Below are 16,386 nucleotides of genomic sequence, written 5' to 3'. Positions count from 1 at the left end.
TTTTTTTCCATTCTCTTGCCCATCCGTATCGCAAACCCAACCAGGATGGTCGGAGTCAGCCGCGAGAGGGGACGGAGCAGCAATACGCTGCTTATCCCGGGGCATCTGGGTGGATGTTGAGGTTGGGAGAGAGAGCAATGGGAACCCACCGGAGTGCAGGATCTGCTCCCCTCCCTGCTCCCCTGTCCCCCCAAACAGCCCGGGTGGATCTGAGGGGAGGCATGGCATGCAGGAGGTGATGGGGAGCCAGCCTCTCTCATGGGAGATGCAGACAGCTCTCAAGCACAGACCCATCTCAGCGCTGGCATTAATAATTCCTCTTTCAAATCAGTATAAAAGAGCGTTTGCCAGATCTTATCTGACAGAGAACACGCTGGGCTGACACGAACCTTTGGGGAGAGGCTGGCGGCAGCTCGGTGCACAGATTAACAAAGCAGGCAGCGGGGAGCAGACACCGGTCCCCACTGCCGGGCTCAGCTCCACGTGTGGGCGCCGGGGAAATGATGCTCTTTCAGCTGCTTTTTTTTTTTGCACAGCTACATTTTTCCCCCTGCGAAGAGGCTTTGGCCCTCTTGAGAGACAAATTAAAGGGGACACTCACAGTGAGCATCTTTGGAAGATCTGTAGAAGAGGCTTGGAACACCACAATCCCATCTCAATCGTTGGCTCCTGGCCATGAAGCCCCAGCCCCACATCCCTAAGCCCCTCTCCTCCAGCTCCTGTCCTGCAACCCCAGATTCAACCGCAGGGATCAGAAATACAGACTAGAATGCAACTGCTTACTGAAAAACCTGGGATCTTTCTCTCTCCGCACAACGAATTTCAGCACGTACCGGGAGTATTTGCATGTAAAACAGATTTTTTATTAAATAGGCAAACAGCTACAAAAGCAAACTCAAATATTAGGTTTCCCAAGCTGTCATTATAATGATGATTTAACCCAAGGTTTTGTACCAAGTCATCGCTTTTTTTTTTCCTTGGAAAGCTGTTCTCTGTAATAAGAGATGGGTTGCAAAATACAGTCACAAAAATGAGAGGGGAGTATCCCTACTCCAGCACGGCCCGGGAGCATCCCACCGCTGGACTGAGGGGCAAAGGCACGGTGCTGGGTCCTTGGGTGATACAGGCTACCCAGTTATATCCTGTCTCGTGCACGTTGACCCACGCTGCCCCCAAACCCCTCCTGTAGCAGGGAAAGGGAAACCCAGATGCACCTGGTCCCGACCCAGCTCTTCACCTGCCCCAAACCTCGAGCCTAAAAAGAACCAGTGGCTGCTGGTTCTGGGGTGCATCCCATCCCCCCCTGTTCCCTAAAGTGGTGTTGGGCTCCTGCTCTGCCTCTGCTGGTTCTGTGTGTCCCCCCTTCTGTCCATCTGCCTTGTCCGTCCCATCCATACTGTCCGACCACTAAGATGAACCACGGGATGTTTGAGCAGGTAATTAAATGCTGTGCAACATGAGCAAGGAGAGCCTTCTCTCATCACCAAACCCTCCCTCCCCTGCAGCATCCTCGATCACAGCATCTTCTAAGGCTGCGCATCACGCACAGGTTCGGTGGGGGAAAAAATGTCGATGGTCCCTGCAGGCAGCTTTTTCCCTGGAAAAGTGGCCAGCGTTGCTCAGTGCCAGTTCCCAGCCCCTAGGGGATGTGGAGATGCCTGCGGCTGGATACTGGGTGCTCTGCAGATCCTCTCCCGGGACAGGACAGCCCATGGAGCTGCTCCCTAGTGCCACCCAGGCACTTGGCAAGGAGCTGCTGGGAGTCATAGCCCCAAGCACCAAACCACTCTGCAAAACGTACCGTGTGAAATGTGCCTGTCGAAATGGGGTTTGATCAAAACGCACTTCATAAGATTCTTTCTCTCTTTTTCCTCCCAGATTTCCATGTTGGTCACCCCATGCACGAGCCCATTCCCCACCCTGACAGGTGGCCCTTGGTCTGGATCACTTAGAAGATGTGAGATTTGCTGGTTCATTGAGGTTGGGACATTCAAGCCTCCCTTATGAGGACACTTTCCAGGGCCTCTCTGGGTACAAAGTGCTCACAAGACAATTAAGAACGTATTGTGCCAGTACCAATATACTTTAACACAAGAAAGTATCTGCATACATGGGACATGGGTAGAATGTCACCAGCTTTGCCGTTGCAGCCCTCCATGGTGGACACCCACTCAACCACCCACCTTGGGAATCTGGATGGGTGCTTTCCCAGACCATCCTCTCCCTAGTATTCCCATAATGATGTCTATGGAAGCAGTTGGAATGCCCTTTCCAGGCCAGGCAATGTATAGATTAGCCAGGAATGCCCTGAAATGTTTTCTTAGTTTGGTGCAATCATCTTTGCAATCACAAAGAACGATTAAGGGTGGTTGTATCTTCTCCATGTGCACAGAGCAATGGTCTCCAACACCTGCCAGCCCCCAAGCAGCAAGACCAGTCAAAGAATACTTTATAGGACAGCATTGGATCATGCTCATTCCACACCAAAGGCCACTGAAAGGGTGGCCACCATCATAGTGCGGGGCACGGGCAACACAAGAAGACTATGGCAGTCCTGTAGGCATCTAGGTTGGGCTTAGAGGACTGTTGTCTCCTTCTCTGTCATTGAAGACATCTTGGAGAAGCTCCTGTGAACAATGCTAGAGTGGCCCATCTCCTCACTGAGAGCGTTCACCAGCCTGGAAAGGATGGTGACCTTAAACTTCTTAAAGTCCTGGCCCATGAAGACATAGAGGACGGGGTTCATACAGCTGTTGGAGGCAGCGAGCGCTGTGGTTATGGGGATGCTGATCTCAAATACAGAGTGTGGGATCATGTCGGGCTTTGTTTCCAGGAGATTCAACAGATGGTAGGGACTCCAGCAAAGGAAGAATGTGATTATTATGGTGATGATGATCTTGAAGGGCTTTTTGGACTTGGCAAGGCGGTTTCGACGCAAGTTTAAGACGATGGCAATGTAGCAGAAAGTGATGATCGTTATGGGAAGGATGTACCCAGCGAGGAACCTGGTGATGTTCACCGTTCGGTGCCTCATTAGTGCCAGGGCTTGGTAAGACTTGTTCCTGGAGAGGGAAAAGTTGCTAAAACAAATCACAGAGTTGCGGGTTTGTGCTGTGTCTCGGAAGACAAGAGATGGGCAGCTCATAATGATGCCAATGGTCCAGATAACCAAGCAAACTAAATACGCTAGGTTGGTTGACCGATGGTTTTGAGACCAGACGGGAAAAACCACTGATACGTAGCGATCAAAGCTGATGGTGGTGAGCAGAAGGACACTGGTGTACATGTTGAGGATGAGGAGGAATGAGTTCAACTTGCACATGACTGTCCCAAAGATCCAGTTGTACCGCATGGCAGTGTAAGTAATGTTTATGGGCAGAAAGATGTTGAACAGGAAATCGGCGACGGCCAGATTGAGGAACCAGACAGCATTGACTGACTTCTTCATCTTTAAGGTTATGATTGCGATGACAAGGCCATTCCCCAGGATGCCCAACACGCAGGACACGCTGTAGATGATGACAGAGATAATCCTTGCGATGTCCTTCGGGTCATGGGATGGCTCTGTCCACACGCTGCTGGTGTCCTCATAGGGGTAATCTGGGTAGTCGCTGTAGTTATCAACATCATCCAAGTAATTGGACAAATTGGAAAACGCCATTATCTGTAAACAAACCACAGCCTGGTCAGCCTCGGCCTCTCCAGCCAGTGATGTTTCTCTGCGCGTTTCTACTGCGCAGACACACATTGTTAATCACAGCGAGCACATCCCACGGGAGGGATGCTGCCCCCCACCACGCACGGGCACGAGGGGCCGTGGAAAGGTACGGTGGATCCTTGGGGACCCTATCACCAGCCCTGGGGGAAGATGCTGCCGCAGCTCCTCATCAGGTTTCCATCCTCCCTACATCAGCTCCCTGAGCAGCAGGATGTGATTCAGTCCCTCATCTCCACCAGGATGTGGCTGTAGCCTCATCCTGCACAGAAATGTCTGTTACCCGCCTACTTGAGGGGAAAGACTGGAATGATGCTTATTAACAGCTCATTAACAGCTTTGAGACCTTCCAATCTGTAAAGTATTATGGCTTTTTTTTTTTTCTCAGGAGCATCCAGCAAACAGGACCGAAACCCCAGCATGCAGTAGACATCACGCTTGGTAAAACTGGTGTCACACCCTCTCACCTCTCCTCTCCGGTGAGCAGAGCCTCACACCTGGATGCCTGCCAGGATCGGGGAGAGGCGGCAGTTCAGCGTCCCACAGCACCACGGCAGCTCCCTCCGCGTGGGTCTAAAGACGGAGCTGTAATATTAGAGCTGAGATCAACCAAAAGCCAGAGATGTGGGGTTAAGGGAGGAAACAGAGCCTCAGCCACCACGACTCAACCCTGTGCAGCCTCTCTGCCAGGCTGGTGCTGCCCCAAGCCTCGGGGAGGCTGTGCGGGGGTGAGGAGCCCCCTGCCATGGATCTGGTGAAGTCGTGGTCCTGCTGTGATCCCAGCAGCTTTTGGGATAACCCAGTAGGGAAACCTTGTACTGTGCACTCAGTACAAGCACCGGACGCGAGCCAGCATCAGCAGGTAACGTGTGAAGAACCCAACGTTCAAGCCCAAGGTAATGTTATTACAAATAATTAAAGCCATAAATATGCGTGAGGTGCCTGGACTCTCAAGGGGTTATTCCTCTGATTGAATTGGTGCCCTGCGTATTTTAAAATGTTAATTGCAATAACTAACAGCGCCGTTTGCCATAATCAGGAGCCACCCTCCAGCAGCCACTTAGAGCCCAGTGTTAAATGGGTTCAACCACTCCCCTGGGAACAATCACAGTGGGTTAAAGCCAGGAGCCACCAAATGTAATTAGCAAAGCCTGAGCACACTGGAGGGAGCTGCGATGGGCAGCAAGAGGGGTGAGATCTGTGCAGACCCCACCGTGGGCCGTCACACTCGACCCTGTCCTTGTGGGAAGGATGTAGCTCTGCCCATCCAGGCTGGACCCTCCTGTTCTCAGGGAGTTTCAGCTCAAAGGTCCCCCTGAGCATCACCTTTCCCACCAGCCCTGCTTTGAAATCCCTGTGGCATTTGTGTTGTAACCTATTGTTTCTCCCAGGGCTTTTCCTCCTGTTCCTTCCTGCAATTGCTGCTGCTTCCATCGCTGCAAAGTTCCCGGCCAGGGACTTAAATCACAGCCACATCATCTCCCCCCTTCCTGAGCTCCAGGAGATGATAAGTGGCCAGAATAAATAAGATTTTAGTGCAAAGCTTGTGAATTAGTTTGAGCTGGAAGAAGGCCTTGCCCCGGCAAAACCTTGATCATCGAAAGGATGAATTAAAGTTGATGATCCGGTGGAAGTAACAGTATCAGCAGAACTGGTTGTTATAGCGCTGACTATTAATGTTCCTGGGTAATGAGCCGTCCTGACCGCTGTATTCACAGACCAGCGGGTTTCATGTCATCACCTTTCCAAAGGGAAATCTGCTGAGAGATGGGGTGGGCAGAGCTCAGGGTCCACCCCACCCCATTGCGCTGCACCCTATTCCATCCCAATGGCATCAAATCTCAGCCCATCCCAGTGGGTCAGAAAGCCCAAGAGCTCCTAGGATTCCCTTGGTCACTGCAGAGAAAAAGCAAAAGCCACCTGCCTGCCATTTCCACCATGGTGTCACCAGTGGGGTAAGCAGGGGACCCTTGGGGATGGACCCCCGTCCCTCACCACCACGAGGTCACCAGCCCCTGCATTTTCTGCAGCACCCATTGGTCCCCTGCGCAGGGCAGGCAGGAGCGACTCCTGCAGCTTTACAGGCTCCTCTTGTGCCCACATATATATTTTTAATGTAAAATCTCTTCTTTAGTTTCCTTTTTTAATCGTTGAGCACTGCAAGCACGGTGACATTCAGCTTGACATTTCCAAGCTGTATTAATGGATTATTTATTTGAATTGTCTGTTTATTTCGCTCTCCCCTCTCTTCTTTTCTTCTGGTTTTAACATTTGCCCTTCTCAAGGCAGACAGAGATAAAAGAAGAGCTTCCCCAGACCACAGCCAGGTTGGGCAGCGGAGTGGCCTTTTCCCTGCTCGGGATAAGGGCTGGAGAACAGTGGGAATAATAGAATGGTTGGAAGGGACCTCACAGCCCATCCAGTTCCACCCCCTGCCATGGGCAGGGACACCTCCCACTGGATCAGGGGCTCCAAGCCCCATCCAACCTGGCCTTGAGCACCTCCAGGGATGGGGCAGCCACCACTGCTCTGGGAAACCCATTCCAGTGTCTCACCACTCTCATAGTGAAGAAATTCTTCCTTCTGTCCAGTCTGAATCTGCCCCTCTCCAGTTTATACCCATTGCCCCTTGTCCTGTCACCCCAAGCTCTATGAACAGCCCCTCTCCAGCTTTCCCGTAGGAATGGCAGTGCTCTGTTTCCTCATGGGGTTTGGCAGATGATGGGTTTGTTTTGAGGGCTCACACGGAACCACTGCAAACCCCCCGTGAACCTCCTGGGATGGCTCTGGGATACGACGGATACTGGGAGCTGGAGACCAAACCGACGGGGAAATCATCCAACGAATTCCCACCTGCATCCTCCAAAATCCTCCCCATAAATAGGAAATCTCCCCATTTCTCATTGCAAAAAAATAATCCCAAAGTTTGGCATAAAAAGCCACATAATCATAAGCATATTTCAATGTTCCTCTCTGGGTTGAAAATACTCAGGTTGAGCCAAAACCACTTTGCTCTCCACTTGGTCTCTTTGTCCCCGTCCTCCTGCCTCAACACAAAAAAAAGAGCACAGGAATTACCCAAAAATAGAGCTTTTTTCCCAGCCCACCGCCGCTGGCCCCGTCATCCCCACAGCTGTATTTGTCTTGGTACCCAGGGAAGGCTGAATCCGGCCCACGGGCGCCGGGGTGGGATTCCCGACGGGTGGCTCGCACATCGGCAGCATCCCGGCGCGCACTGGGGGAGGATGAGGTCAGGGATGTTGTTCTTGGGAAAGCAACAGGAAATGGAGAGAACAGCAGAAAATGTTCAAATCCAGCTTTTCTGGGCGAAAGCTCTTCCGTAGACAACCCAGACGGGTGGAGGACGGATGTGACCGGGGCTACAGGGAAACGGAGGGAGCTCAGCCGGATCCGGACACGGCCGTGCCAGAGGAAGGCAGGGGATGCTCAGCCTTCCAGCAGTGGGTACCGCTTGGGCATGGGTGCTGCCTGAGCTCTCAGCTGCACCACGGGTTCATAGAGACAGGAAGGCTGCCAGCATCCTGCCTGTGAGCAATGCCTTTATGGGAGGTACTGCTACAGGTTGAGGGGGGAAAAAATAAAAATATTAAAAATAAAATAAAAATATTAAAAATAAAATAAAAATATTAAAAATAAAATATTAAAAATAAAAATAAAATAAAAATATTAAGAATAAAAATAAAATAAAAATATTAAGAATAAAAATGTTAAAAGTAAAAATGTTAAAAGTAAAACAGAAATAAAAATGTTAAAAATAATGATTAAAAAAGTTAAAAATAAAAATGTTAAAAATAATAATGAAAAAGTTAAAAATAAAAATGTTAAAAATAATAATAAAAAATGTTGAAAATAAAAATGCTGAAAATAGTAATGAAAAAAGTTAAAAATAAAAATGTTGAAAATAATAATGAAAAAAGTTAAAAATAAAAATGTTGAAAATAATAATGAAAAAAGTTAAAAATAAAAATGTTAAAAATAATAATGAAAAAAGTTAAAAATAAAAATGTTAAAAATAATAATGAAAAAGTTAAAAATAAAAATGCTGAAAATAGTAATGAAAAAAGTTAAAAATAAAAATGTTGAAAATAGTAATGAAAAAGTTAAAAATAAAAATGTTAAAAATAATAATGAAAAAAGTTAAAAATAAAAATGCTGAAAATAGTAATGAAAAAAGTTAAAAATAAAAACGTTAAAAATAATAATGAAAAACGTTAAAAATAATAATGAAAAACGTTAAAAATAAAATAAAATAAAATAAAATAAAATAAAATAAAATAAAATAAAATAAAATAAAATAAAATAAAATAAAATAAGCAAACCAGCTTTGGAACACACAGGATCTTACCTGAGCTGTCAAAGTGCATCACGCTTTTGCCTGCATGATGCTATGGAACCAGGCTGGGATCAACGTATGGCTCTGTGGGGGAAGAAACCCTCTCACCAAGCAGTGGGGAAACCGAGGGTGCCTTTGGGTTAGCGCTTGTCCACCCATGGGACCAATTCAGTGCTTGCAGGGTGCAAGAGGTGCGCAGAGACAGGATGGCCGAGCTGCCCAGGGATGCAGGTGAGTGAGCGCGGCTCCCCACCGCCGGCCCCTGTGCCGCTGCCTGCGCAGCTGCTCTGCCTTTTTCTCATCTGAAGATCTTCCCCTTCCTTCCCAGCAGTGGTTTCCGAGGTCCCAGCGCACCCCAAACCCAAACCCGCTTCCTCCGGCGCAGGCAGGGGAGCGCAGCCGGGCTGCCCACGCAGAGCACAGCCCGTGCCGGGGGAGAGGGGAATTGCACGCAGATGTTTGGGGGACACACAGGGCCGTTCATCTGAGGCAGCTTTGGGAGGGGCACAAGGTAAAGCAGCATCTCTTGCGAGACCTCATCTGGAATACTGTGTCCAGTTCTGGAATCCTCAACGTAAGAAGGAGATGGAGCTGTTGGAACGGGTCCAGAGGAGGCTACGAAGATGATCTGAGGGTTGGAGCACCTCCCGTATGAGGACAGGCTGAGAAAGTTGGGGTTGTTCAGCCTGGAGAGGAGAAGGCTCCGAGGAGACCTTATAGCGACCTTCCAGCACCTGAAGTGACTACAGGAAAGCCGGAGAGGGGCTGTTTACAAAGGCATGGAGTGATAGGATGAGGGCGAATGGGTACAAATTGGAGAGAGGCAGATTTAGACTGGACATTAGGAAGAATTTCTTCACCATGAGAATGGTGAGGCCCTGGCCCAGGTTGCCCAGGGAAGCTGTGGCTGCCCCATCCCTGGAGGTGTTCCAGGCCAGGTTGGATGGGGCTTGGAGCCCCTGATCCAGTGGGAGGTGTCCCTGCCCATGGCAGGGGGTGGAACTGGATGATCTTTAAGGTCCCTTCCAACCCAAACTATTCTACGATTCTAAGATTCTATCTCAATATCCGCCGGGATCTGCCAGCGCCAGTCCCCCCCCAAGCCCTGCCAGAGCCCTGGCTCTGCCTCCCGGTCCCAAGTGCCTCTGGTTGAACTCCCACCCCACGGGCTGGATCCTGAGCACAGCAAACTCCTGTTGCTGTCAGCAGAAGTTTGTCCTGGGGAACAGAATCCACACCTCATCCCAAACTGGTAGCTGATGCCACTCCATCCATCCCTCTGGCACTCATTTTTCCAGCCTGGTGTTACATGGAAGGGATGCCCTTGCCAGGATCCAGTGTCTGCCCCGCAGCGGCAGCTCCCAGTCACACAGGAGAGATTGCAAGTGCTTGAAGGGAGCACGAAAACAGAAGGAATGGGAAAGCAGCTCTGGGTACCCAGCTCCAATCCACCCTTATTTTAGCTAGCAATTTCCATGGCAACAGCTGCTGGAGGAAGAGGTGCTGCGCAGCATCCCAGTCCCCACAAGGATGCCCAGGGATGGAGCCCCGGCCCTTGGTGTAATTCACTCACCAGCCATGTGCCCATCAAAAGGGATCTTGGACCACACCACTGCCAAATCCCAAACCATGGCCTGCCCAAACGCTGCTCCGCAGCCACAGCACCTTCAACCGATCCCTGGACGCTCTGTCCTGCTCCAGCCGGCTGAGAGGGGGACCGGGAAGGGGACAGGGGCTCCGGATGCCACAGCAGAGGCAGCAGCATGCTTGAGTGTCTATGACAGCGTGACACCAAGCACACAGGCTCCTGCCAGTGAGGGTTTGGGTTGGCAGCTCCCCCAGGTCACCAGCGGCACAGGATCCCCAAAGCAGAGGAATGGAGCAAAGCCAGTGCCCCCCCAGGGGAAACTGAGGCACTGAGCTCTACCCCAGAGGGTAGCAGGAAAGCCCAAGCTCTACCTGCATCCCTGGCACTCAAACGCATCCCTGCTTTGCCTCCTTGGAGCAGCCCTCGCCTCCTCGCTCCGTGGGACCTCCACTCCTGGCAGCCTTCAGCACCCCTGGCTGCTCCCCGCATACCAGCTAAGGCTTCATACCCCGCCCGTGTGAACAGGGGAAAAAAGGGAATAGCTGGGAAAAGCAGCCTTCAAAAAGCCAACCGTGCCCAGGGTGGGACAGAATAACAGCATGAGTCAGTGTTTTTCTGGGCAGAGCCGACTGGGCTGTGTGGGACAGGACCAGTCGGGATGGGATGGGTCTCCACGAGCTGTCCCCAACCACGATGTGGGGTCACCTCGATGGAGAGCGCACTCCAATCCAGCCAAAAACTGATGTTTAACCCCAAAACACAGGTCTTGCCAGGCTCTTCCCAGGGTAAAACTCCTGCAGGAGCCTGGCAAGGGAACACAAAGTACCAAGGTTGTTAGGAGCCGCCCCGTTAGTAAGAGCCTGGACCTGGCCCTTTGCTCTTCATCCTTTCTGTTCTTGTGAAGGGTTTAGTCTTAAAGGGGAAAATCTTGGGCGTTTGTACCTACACAGGCAAGGGTTTTCTTTAAAAAGGGCTGTTTGTGTTTCTGTGCTGATTAAAATGACTTGAGCTTCTTCCAAGATAATAAAAGTTCTTTCATCTCCTCTTCTCTCTCTCTTTTTTTATGTATATATATAGGTTGCTATTAAGCCCAGGCTTTCCTGGCGCTTTGCAGGCAATAAAAAGGCCAATAAAACTCCCTTTTTCTGAGCATCCTCCCTGCTGCATCGCACCAGCTTGGGTAGGTGAGAGAGGGCACAAACCACTGCAATCCCAGGGCATTTTCATCCCTTCTAGGGCTCCAGGACCTGCCTCAGCCCCTAGAGGATGTCCCTAACCACGGCTTGGGCTTTGTCACGGTTGCCTGGGGACAACGCCAGCACACGCTTTGGGGACACCATTTCGAGGTGAAAGGCAGCAGCTCATGTGCCACCTGTGGGGCTGCTCCAGCTGCTCGGGATTGAGGGTACAAAGAGGAAGGAAACCAAGAAAAGGAAACTGGTCTTTCCCTCCTGCTGCCAGAGAGACAGACGTGACCGTACCGGCAATGGGGGAAGGTCAGAGCTGGCAGAGCTCAAACCCCCCCCACCCCGAGTGAGAAAGTCACCCCGGATCCGCAGGAGCATCCTCCAGCCACCGGCTTGCAGCTGCGTGCCGCGCTCCCAGCTGCATGCAGATCAGCACAGCGAAGAAAAGTCCCCTGTTCTCCCTGTCCCCACCGAGGTGGCACTGCCATGCTTTGAGGACAATCCCCCCTAAATTCCCATCCTGTTCCTGCCCCCTCCATGAAGTTTTCCCACGTGCAAATCCACAGCAGGGGTTCCCACCACTGCAGGCTGCAAATCCCATCTCTAAAAAGCTGAGGATTTTATGGACAAATAGGAAAAAACAGGAGTTTGGAGCAGCAGGTGGCAGTGACCTCCAGGGTCCCAACACGCATCGGGTGTCAGGACCTCAGAGGTCGCTGCCGCCCGCTGTCTGCCACCACGCCAAACCCTAAACCCACTTTATAAGAACAGGGAAGAAAAAAAGCCCACCAGACGCAAATCCCTTGAGCAAAGCAATGATTTTCAACCAACTGTAGCAACGCCGTCCCTCCCAAATAAATATATATATTCATAAATATATATATACAAATCCAGTACTTACACGAGCTTGATAAATCCCCAAGGGGGGCTGAGTGCACGAAGGCTGGACTACACGTCTCTGCTGCTTCTATAACCTCATCAGGGTTTGCACAAACGACCCTAGGGTTACATCATTTTAGCATCCGAGCTGCGGGTGCTGTAGATAGAGCCGAGCTTTCTCACCCCAAGAATGACAAGCACGTATTGCCCATGTGGGGGCAAGTCAAAAAACCACAGCTGGTGGCATAAACTGCTGCTGGGCTCAGCACAGAGATGGGCAGCGCCCGGAAAGGGGGAAGCGATGCTCGACAGCAGGATATGGGGACTTTGGACCTTAGGCAGAGGCGCTTTCTTCCTCAATTCAGCTGGACATGGAGAAAGCATGGAGCAGCTGGATGCCCTCAGTGCTCTGTTCCCATCCACCACCGCCTCTGTGCTGCCCACAGCAGGTTCAGAAGTCCCACAGAAGCTCTTGGGCAGGGTCCGAACATCCCTTGTCAATGCAAAAAAAAAAGCTTTGGTTTTGTTGCTCCTGGCAAGGAGTGAGCACAGCTAAAGGGCTCCCTGTGACCTGGCATGGGGCACCTCCACCCTTGGCTGCCTCTTGTCCCTGCTTCCCAGGGTGCCCACACCTCTGCCCCACCTCCTGGCCTCACACACGAAGAGGAGTCACCCAAAGCCATCCCTGGGGTGCATGGCAGAAGGGGAGCGCGTCCCCCCACCTCGCCGTGCCGCCCCCTCCAGCACGCTTGCCAGGTCCTGCCTGGTCCCAGCTGTTTGTCCAGCTGAGCCCTACACGCCGAGGTGGATCTGGATCCGGCAGTCGGTTCCCAGTGATGAATCAGCCTGTCCTGGTTTGCGCTGGGACCCCAAGCAGAGGGGCAGCAGCCAAGCGCTGACCTGGCCCCAGCGCTGTGCCTGCGAGGCGGCGGTGACTGCCTGCAGCGAGCACGGTACAGCCGGTGATCCGGTATGGATTGAGCCCAGGAGGCCACAAACCTCCACCCCAAGCTGGGGAAGCCCATTTGGAGGGAGATATACACTAAAAATACATGAATATACAGTGGCTGGACCAAAATTCATCCCTGGGCACCTGTGCCGGGCACCTGCGCCGGGAACATCACATTCAGTCGGAGTGCTGGGCAAAGCCCATACCTGCTGGCTGTCACCAATATCGATTTGGTTTCCAGGATTTACCTTAAGCAGTGCCCAAGGGAGAAAACCCAAATTCTTTGGAGCCATGGGTAAAGCAATGAGAAACCCATCACACCACCGTGACCGAGGGGACAGTGGGCGATGCCCAGCGAAGAGCGATGCCTCCGGGGAGCTTGCAGCCACTGCCCTGTGTAGGTGGGGACAGAAACCCCTGTTGCGTGCGGCTGAGTTCCCACAGGGGCCGCGAAAGAGGAATTGGAGCCCAGGATAATACCCACTTTTTGCACAATGTCGTGTTTCAACATCTTACACGGCTGAATCAGGAGGAAACTTGCTGATGCGCTCAGATCAGTGGGTCCAGCACGGAGAAAGGAGAAGAGACGCAAAAAGCCCAGATGTCTGCACCAGGCAAGGATGTGCCAATCCACACAGCTCGTGACCAGCACACTAGTGTCCTGCTCCAGGGGCTTGCGGGACCCCGGAATGGAGCAGCAGCTCCCTGAGGTGCTGGGTGCCAGCAGCCAAGCAAAATACATCATGCTTGCGGCATTTGTGGCAGGGTCCCCAGTGGGATGCAAATGCTTTGCCCCCTGATGCAAAGCAGTCCCCCCATGGCAGCGGTAAAAGCAGTTTGCCTCCAAAAGAAATAAAAAAATGAGAAACATTGTCCTGGCTGGGGTCGGTTGCACAGGCTGGGTCTGCTGGGACAGGACCCATCCTGTCCTCTCCTATGGTAACACTCCCAGTCCCCCCAGTATCCACCAGTAACCTTTCCAAATACCTTGTGCAGTGCCACGCTCTCCTGCTGCTCCGGGCTAGGGAGGACCAAGTCAAGGTGCCAGGGCACCCTGCACCCCGTGAGGAAGAGGAGCTGCTCAGCCCAGCCCCGATGCTGAAGGCTCACCGGCAACCAGCGGGCTCTCATCCCCACTTGGACCTCGGTGCTGTGGGGCCAAACTCAGGCACAGCGTCACTCCCCACGGGTTTTAAGGGCGAGGGGAGGGGGAAGGAGTTGCGGCAGCATCCATCACCGAGGTTTTCTTGGCAGCACGATGCTCCGCGAGCAACAGCTGGGAGAGGGTGTGACGCCGGGAGCTGGGAACCTTGGCCCAGATCCTGCCGCAACCCAGCGTGAGGAAGCAACAAGCTGCTTCCCAAAGGCCCTCCTTTCCTGTCCCGTCCCCCCCCAGCTAGGAGCACACCGCCCTAACAAGGGCTAACGAAAAACAGAGAGCTCCAGAGCGATGCTGGCCCTGGCAAGAGGGGAGGCAGGTGGCTACCAGCCACCCCACCATGCTTGTCCCCACCCTGGGCCACCCGCTGTCCTCTGTTGCCCCCCCCACACTGCCCCCAACTCCTTCCAAGACGTTGAGTCACTTCCCTTCGTCAAATCTGGCTCCCAAACGCTGCGGCTGCTGCTGGGGCTGTTTCCACCATGGCTTTCATTACCACTAGGATGGAGCAGCTGCTTCCAGGCGGTACCCCCGGCCTGCGCAGCCCGCGGGGGCTCTGTGGGAGCAGCTCCATCACCCCCAGCCCCATTAGCACACACACAGAAAGCCTTTTGGGGGGCACCAAGGGGCCGTGAGAGGCTCTGGGTTCCTCCAGGCAGGAGAACACGCAAGTCTGGATGCAGGGATGAGGTTCAGGGGTACCCTACCCCCCAAACCCAAACAGGGGGAAGACCAGAAGGCTTTCCAGGGTAGCCCCCAGTGTGGGAGCACTGAGCAGCACAGCCCCAACCCACGCAGAGAATGAGGTTCTGATAACCCCACGATTGATGTGGCACCTAGAAAAATCCCTTCCCTCCCTGTGCAGCCCCCACACTCCTCAGCCACAGCCAGCCCAGCCCTGGCGTTTAACCCATCTGAGAGAAGAGCCAGCACAGGGTTTGTTTCCCCCTTGTTTGGGTGCAAAGGCCTCACCTCAGAAGCTTAAGGAGTTTTAGGGGCAATGTGTCCATTTTAGCCCCCTCCTGCCAGCAGGGCACAGCCTAGAGAAGGAGCAGGATTTGCTCTGTCAGGACACGCCAGCACTGCCCTGGGTTTGCCACCCATCTCCTAAGCAGAGAGGATGTTCGTACATTAAGGGTAACTAATTAAGGTCAATTAATTATCCTCAGCTGTAAAGACAGCCCACAAAGCATCTGCAGACTGAGCCACTGGAGGGGGGTGGGAAATAACTGCAAACAAATGTTATCTCCTTTAGTGTGTTTGGAGTCAAACAGCGCGACTGCAAACCAGATCCTGGATGAGGCCTGAAGAGAAGCACAGCCCAGGCAGTGCCAGGTGGCACACAGCCCGTGCATGGGACAGGGAGCACGGTGGGAGCTTCCAAAACCACTGCAGGATGTGGTGGGGCTGGAGATGCTCGGCCGCTGATGCTGCTGAGCGTGGACTTGCCAAGGGCTGTCCTCAGAGCACAGCGCCACAGTGATGCTCTACTGTGATGACAGACAGCCCAGCAGCTCCGAGGGGTCCTGAGCCAACACCCAGCACAGTCTCAGTTTCTGCAGCAAGGCTGAGCTTTGCAGACCCCACAGCACTTGGGCAGGAGCCCAGCAATGTACCTGGGCAGGGTCACTCCATCCCCTCACCACTGAGCCGTCTCCGAGGCACCTGCCACTTCCACTGGGCAAGGCAGGATGCAGGATCCTGCTCACAGGCACTTATTCCTCTGCTGAGCAAGGCGGTGAAGTTAAAAACCTGCTGACATGGGACAAAATGTCATATCCCCAGCATTTGCCCTGCGCTGCGGTTTGAGATTTCCCTCCGAGGCGCTCAGCATCGCCTGCTCAGCAAACCACTGCAAGCAGCAGCAGGCGATGGAAGGGCAGACACCCTGTTCCCAGGGGCAGTGACCGCACAGAAACACCGTGGCCTTGCAGAACCAGCCGTGGGGAAGAGCTCGGTGCACAGGGCTGACGGCTCCAGTGGCAATGTCAGGCAGAAAAGCCAGCAGAGTGTTTGGCTTCCATTACATCCCTGGCAAGCGCATTGAGTGCCACCCACACTGAGCAAAGCAATTATAGCTCTAAATTCAGTGGTATTGGGAACTGCTTGATTTAGGCTTATAATAACCCCCCCCCCCCCCCCCCCCCAAGCACCCCCCTGCCAAGCCAGGGTGAAAGGATTGAGCCCAGCAGGTCTGACCCAGCTGGTATGGTTGCTCAGCATCCTCTCCTCTCCTCTCCTCTCCTCTCCTCTCCTCTCCTCTCCTCTCCTCTCCTCTCCTCTCCTCTCCTCTCCTCTCCTCTCCTCTCCTCTCCTCTCCTCTCCTCTCCTCTCCTCTCCTCTCCTCTCCGGGTGGTGGGAACCCGCCTGAGTCATCCCAGAACAGATGTCACACTTAATGTGGAAGAGATTGCATGAAGCTTTTCCCTCTCGGGGGGAGCTTTCTCCGTCATTCAGCAGCGCTTTCCCTCACTCTGGGCAGAGCCGTGGGGAAAAACCGCACAGAACAGAAAGGGAGCTGGATTCAGCTTCAAGGACACTACATGGGGCTCCCA

The 16,386-nt window shown here is 52.8% G+C and overlaps 1 protein-coding gene across 7 annotated transcripts; it reads right to left on the bottom strand.

Moving 5' to 3' along the window:
- Window positions 1-806: 806 nt before the first annotated feature.
- Window positions 807-13,999, bottom strand: CMKLR1 (chemerin chemokine-like receptor 1). 7 transcript variants are annotated; one of them, XR_008452731.1, is made up of 4 exons: window positions 13,660-13,794; window positions 12,057-12,216; window positions 11,746-11,843; window positions 4,223-4,300 (listed from the first exon to the last, which is right to left on the bottom strand). XR_008452731.1 is itself a non-coding variant. In XM_054082511.1 (3 exons), exon 3 carries the CDS (start codon window positions 3,659-3,661, stop codon window positions 2,576-2,578), a length of 1,086 nt encoding a protein of 361 aa, XP_053938486.1. In that variant the 5' UTR covers window positions 3,662-3,664; window positions 11,746-12,216; window positions 13,660-13,794; the 3' UTR covers window positions 807-2,575. The 7 variants fall into 7 exon arrangements, 3 of the variants coding, with proteins under 3 accessions (XP_053938486.1, XP_053938485.1, XP_053938487.1); XM_054082511.1 differs by lacking the exon at window positions 4,223-4,300 and adding an exon at window positions 807-3,664 and having other exon boundaries at window positions 11,746-12,216; XR_008452730.1 differs by having other exon boundaries at window positions 11,746-12,216.
- Between the last annotated feature and the right edge of the window lie 2,387 nt (window positions 14,000-16,386).

The sequence above is a fragment of the Cuculus canorus genome, chromosome 17, assembly GCF_017976375.1.
Source record: "Cuculus canorus isolate bCucCan1 chromosome 17, bCucCan1.pri, whole genome shotgun sequence".
Taxonomy (NCBI): domain Eukaryota; kingdom Metazoa; phylum Chordata; class Aves; order Cuculiformes; family Cuculidae; genus Cuculus; species Cuculus canorus.
This window is presented reverse-complemented; position numbering and strand designations above follow the sequence as displayed.

Bases quoted from the DNA above. Each gene is read 5' to 3' on its own strand.
- CMKLR1 (XM_054082510.1), bottom strand. From the start codon at position 13,803: ATGAGAGCCCGCTGGTTGCCGGTGAGCCTTCAGCATCGGGGCTGGGCT. The intron at 3,665-13,659 runs GTATTTGGAAAG...GTTTGTTTACAG, and splicing joins AGAGCGTGGCACTGCACAAG to ATAATGGCGTTTTCCAATTT.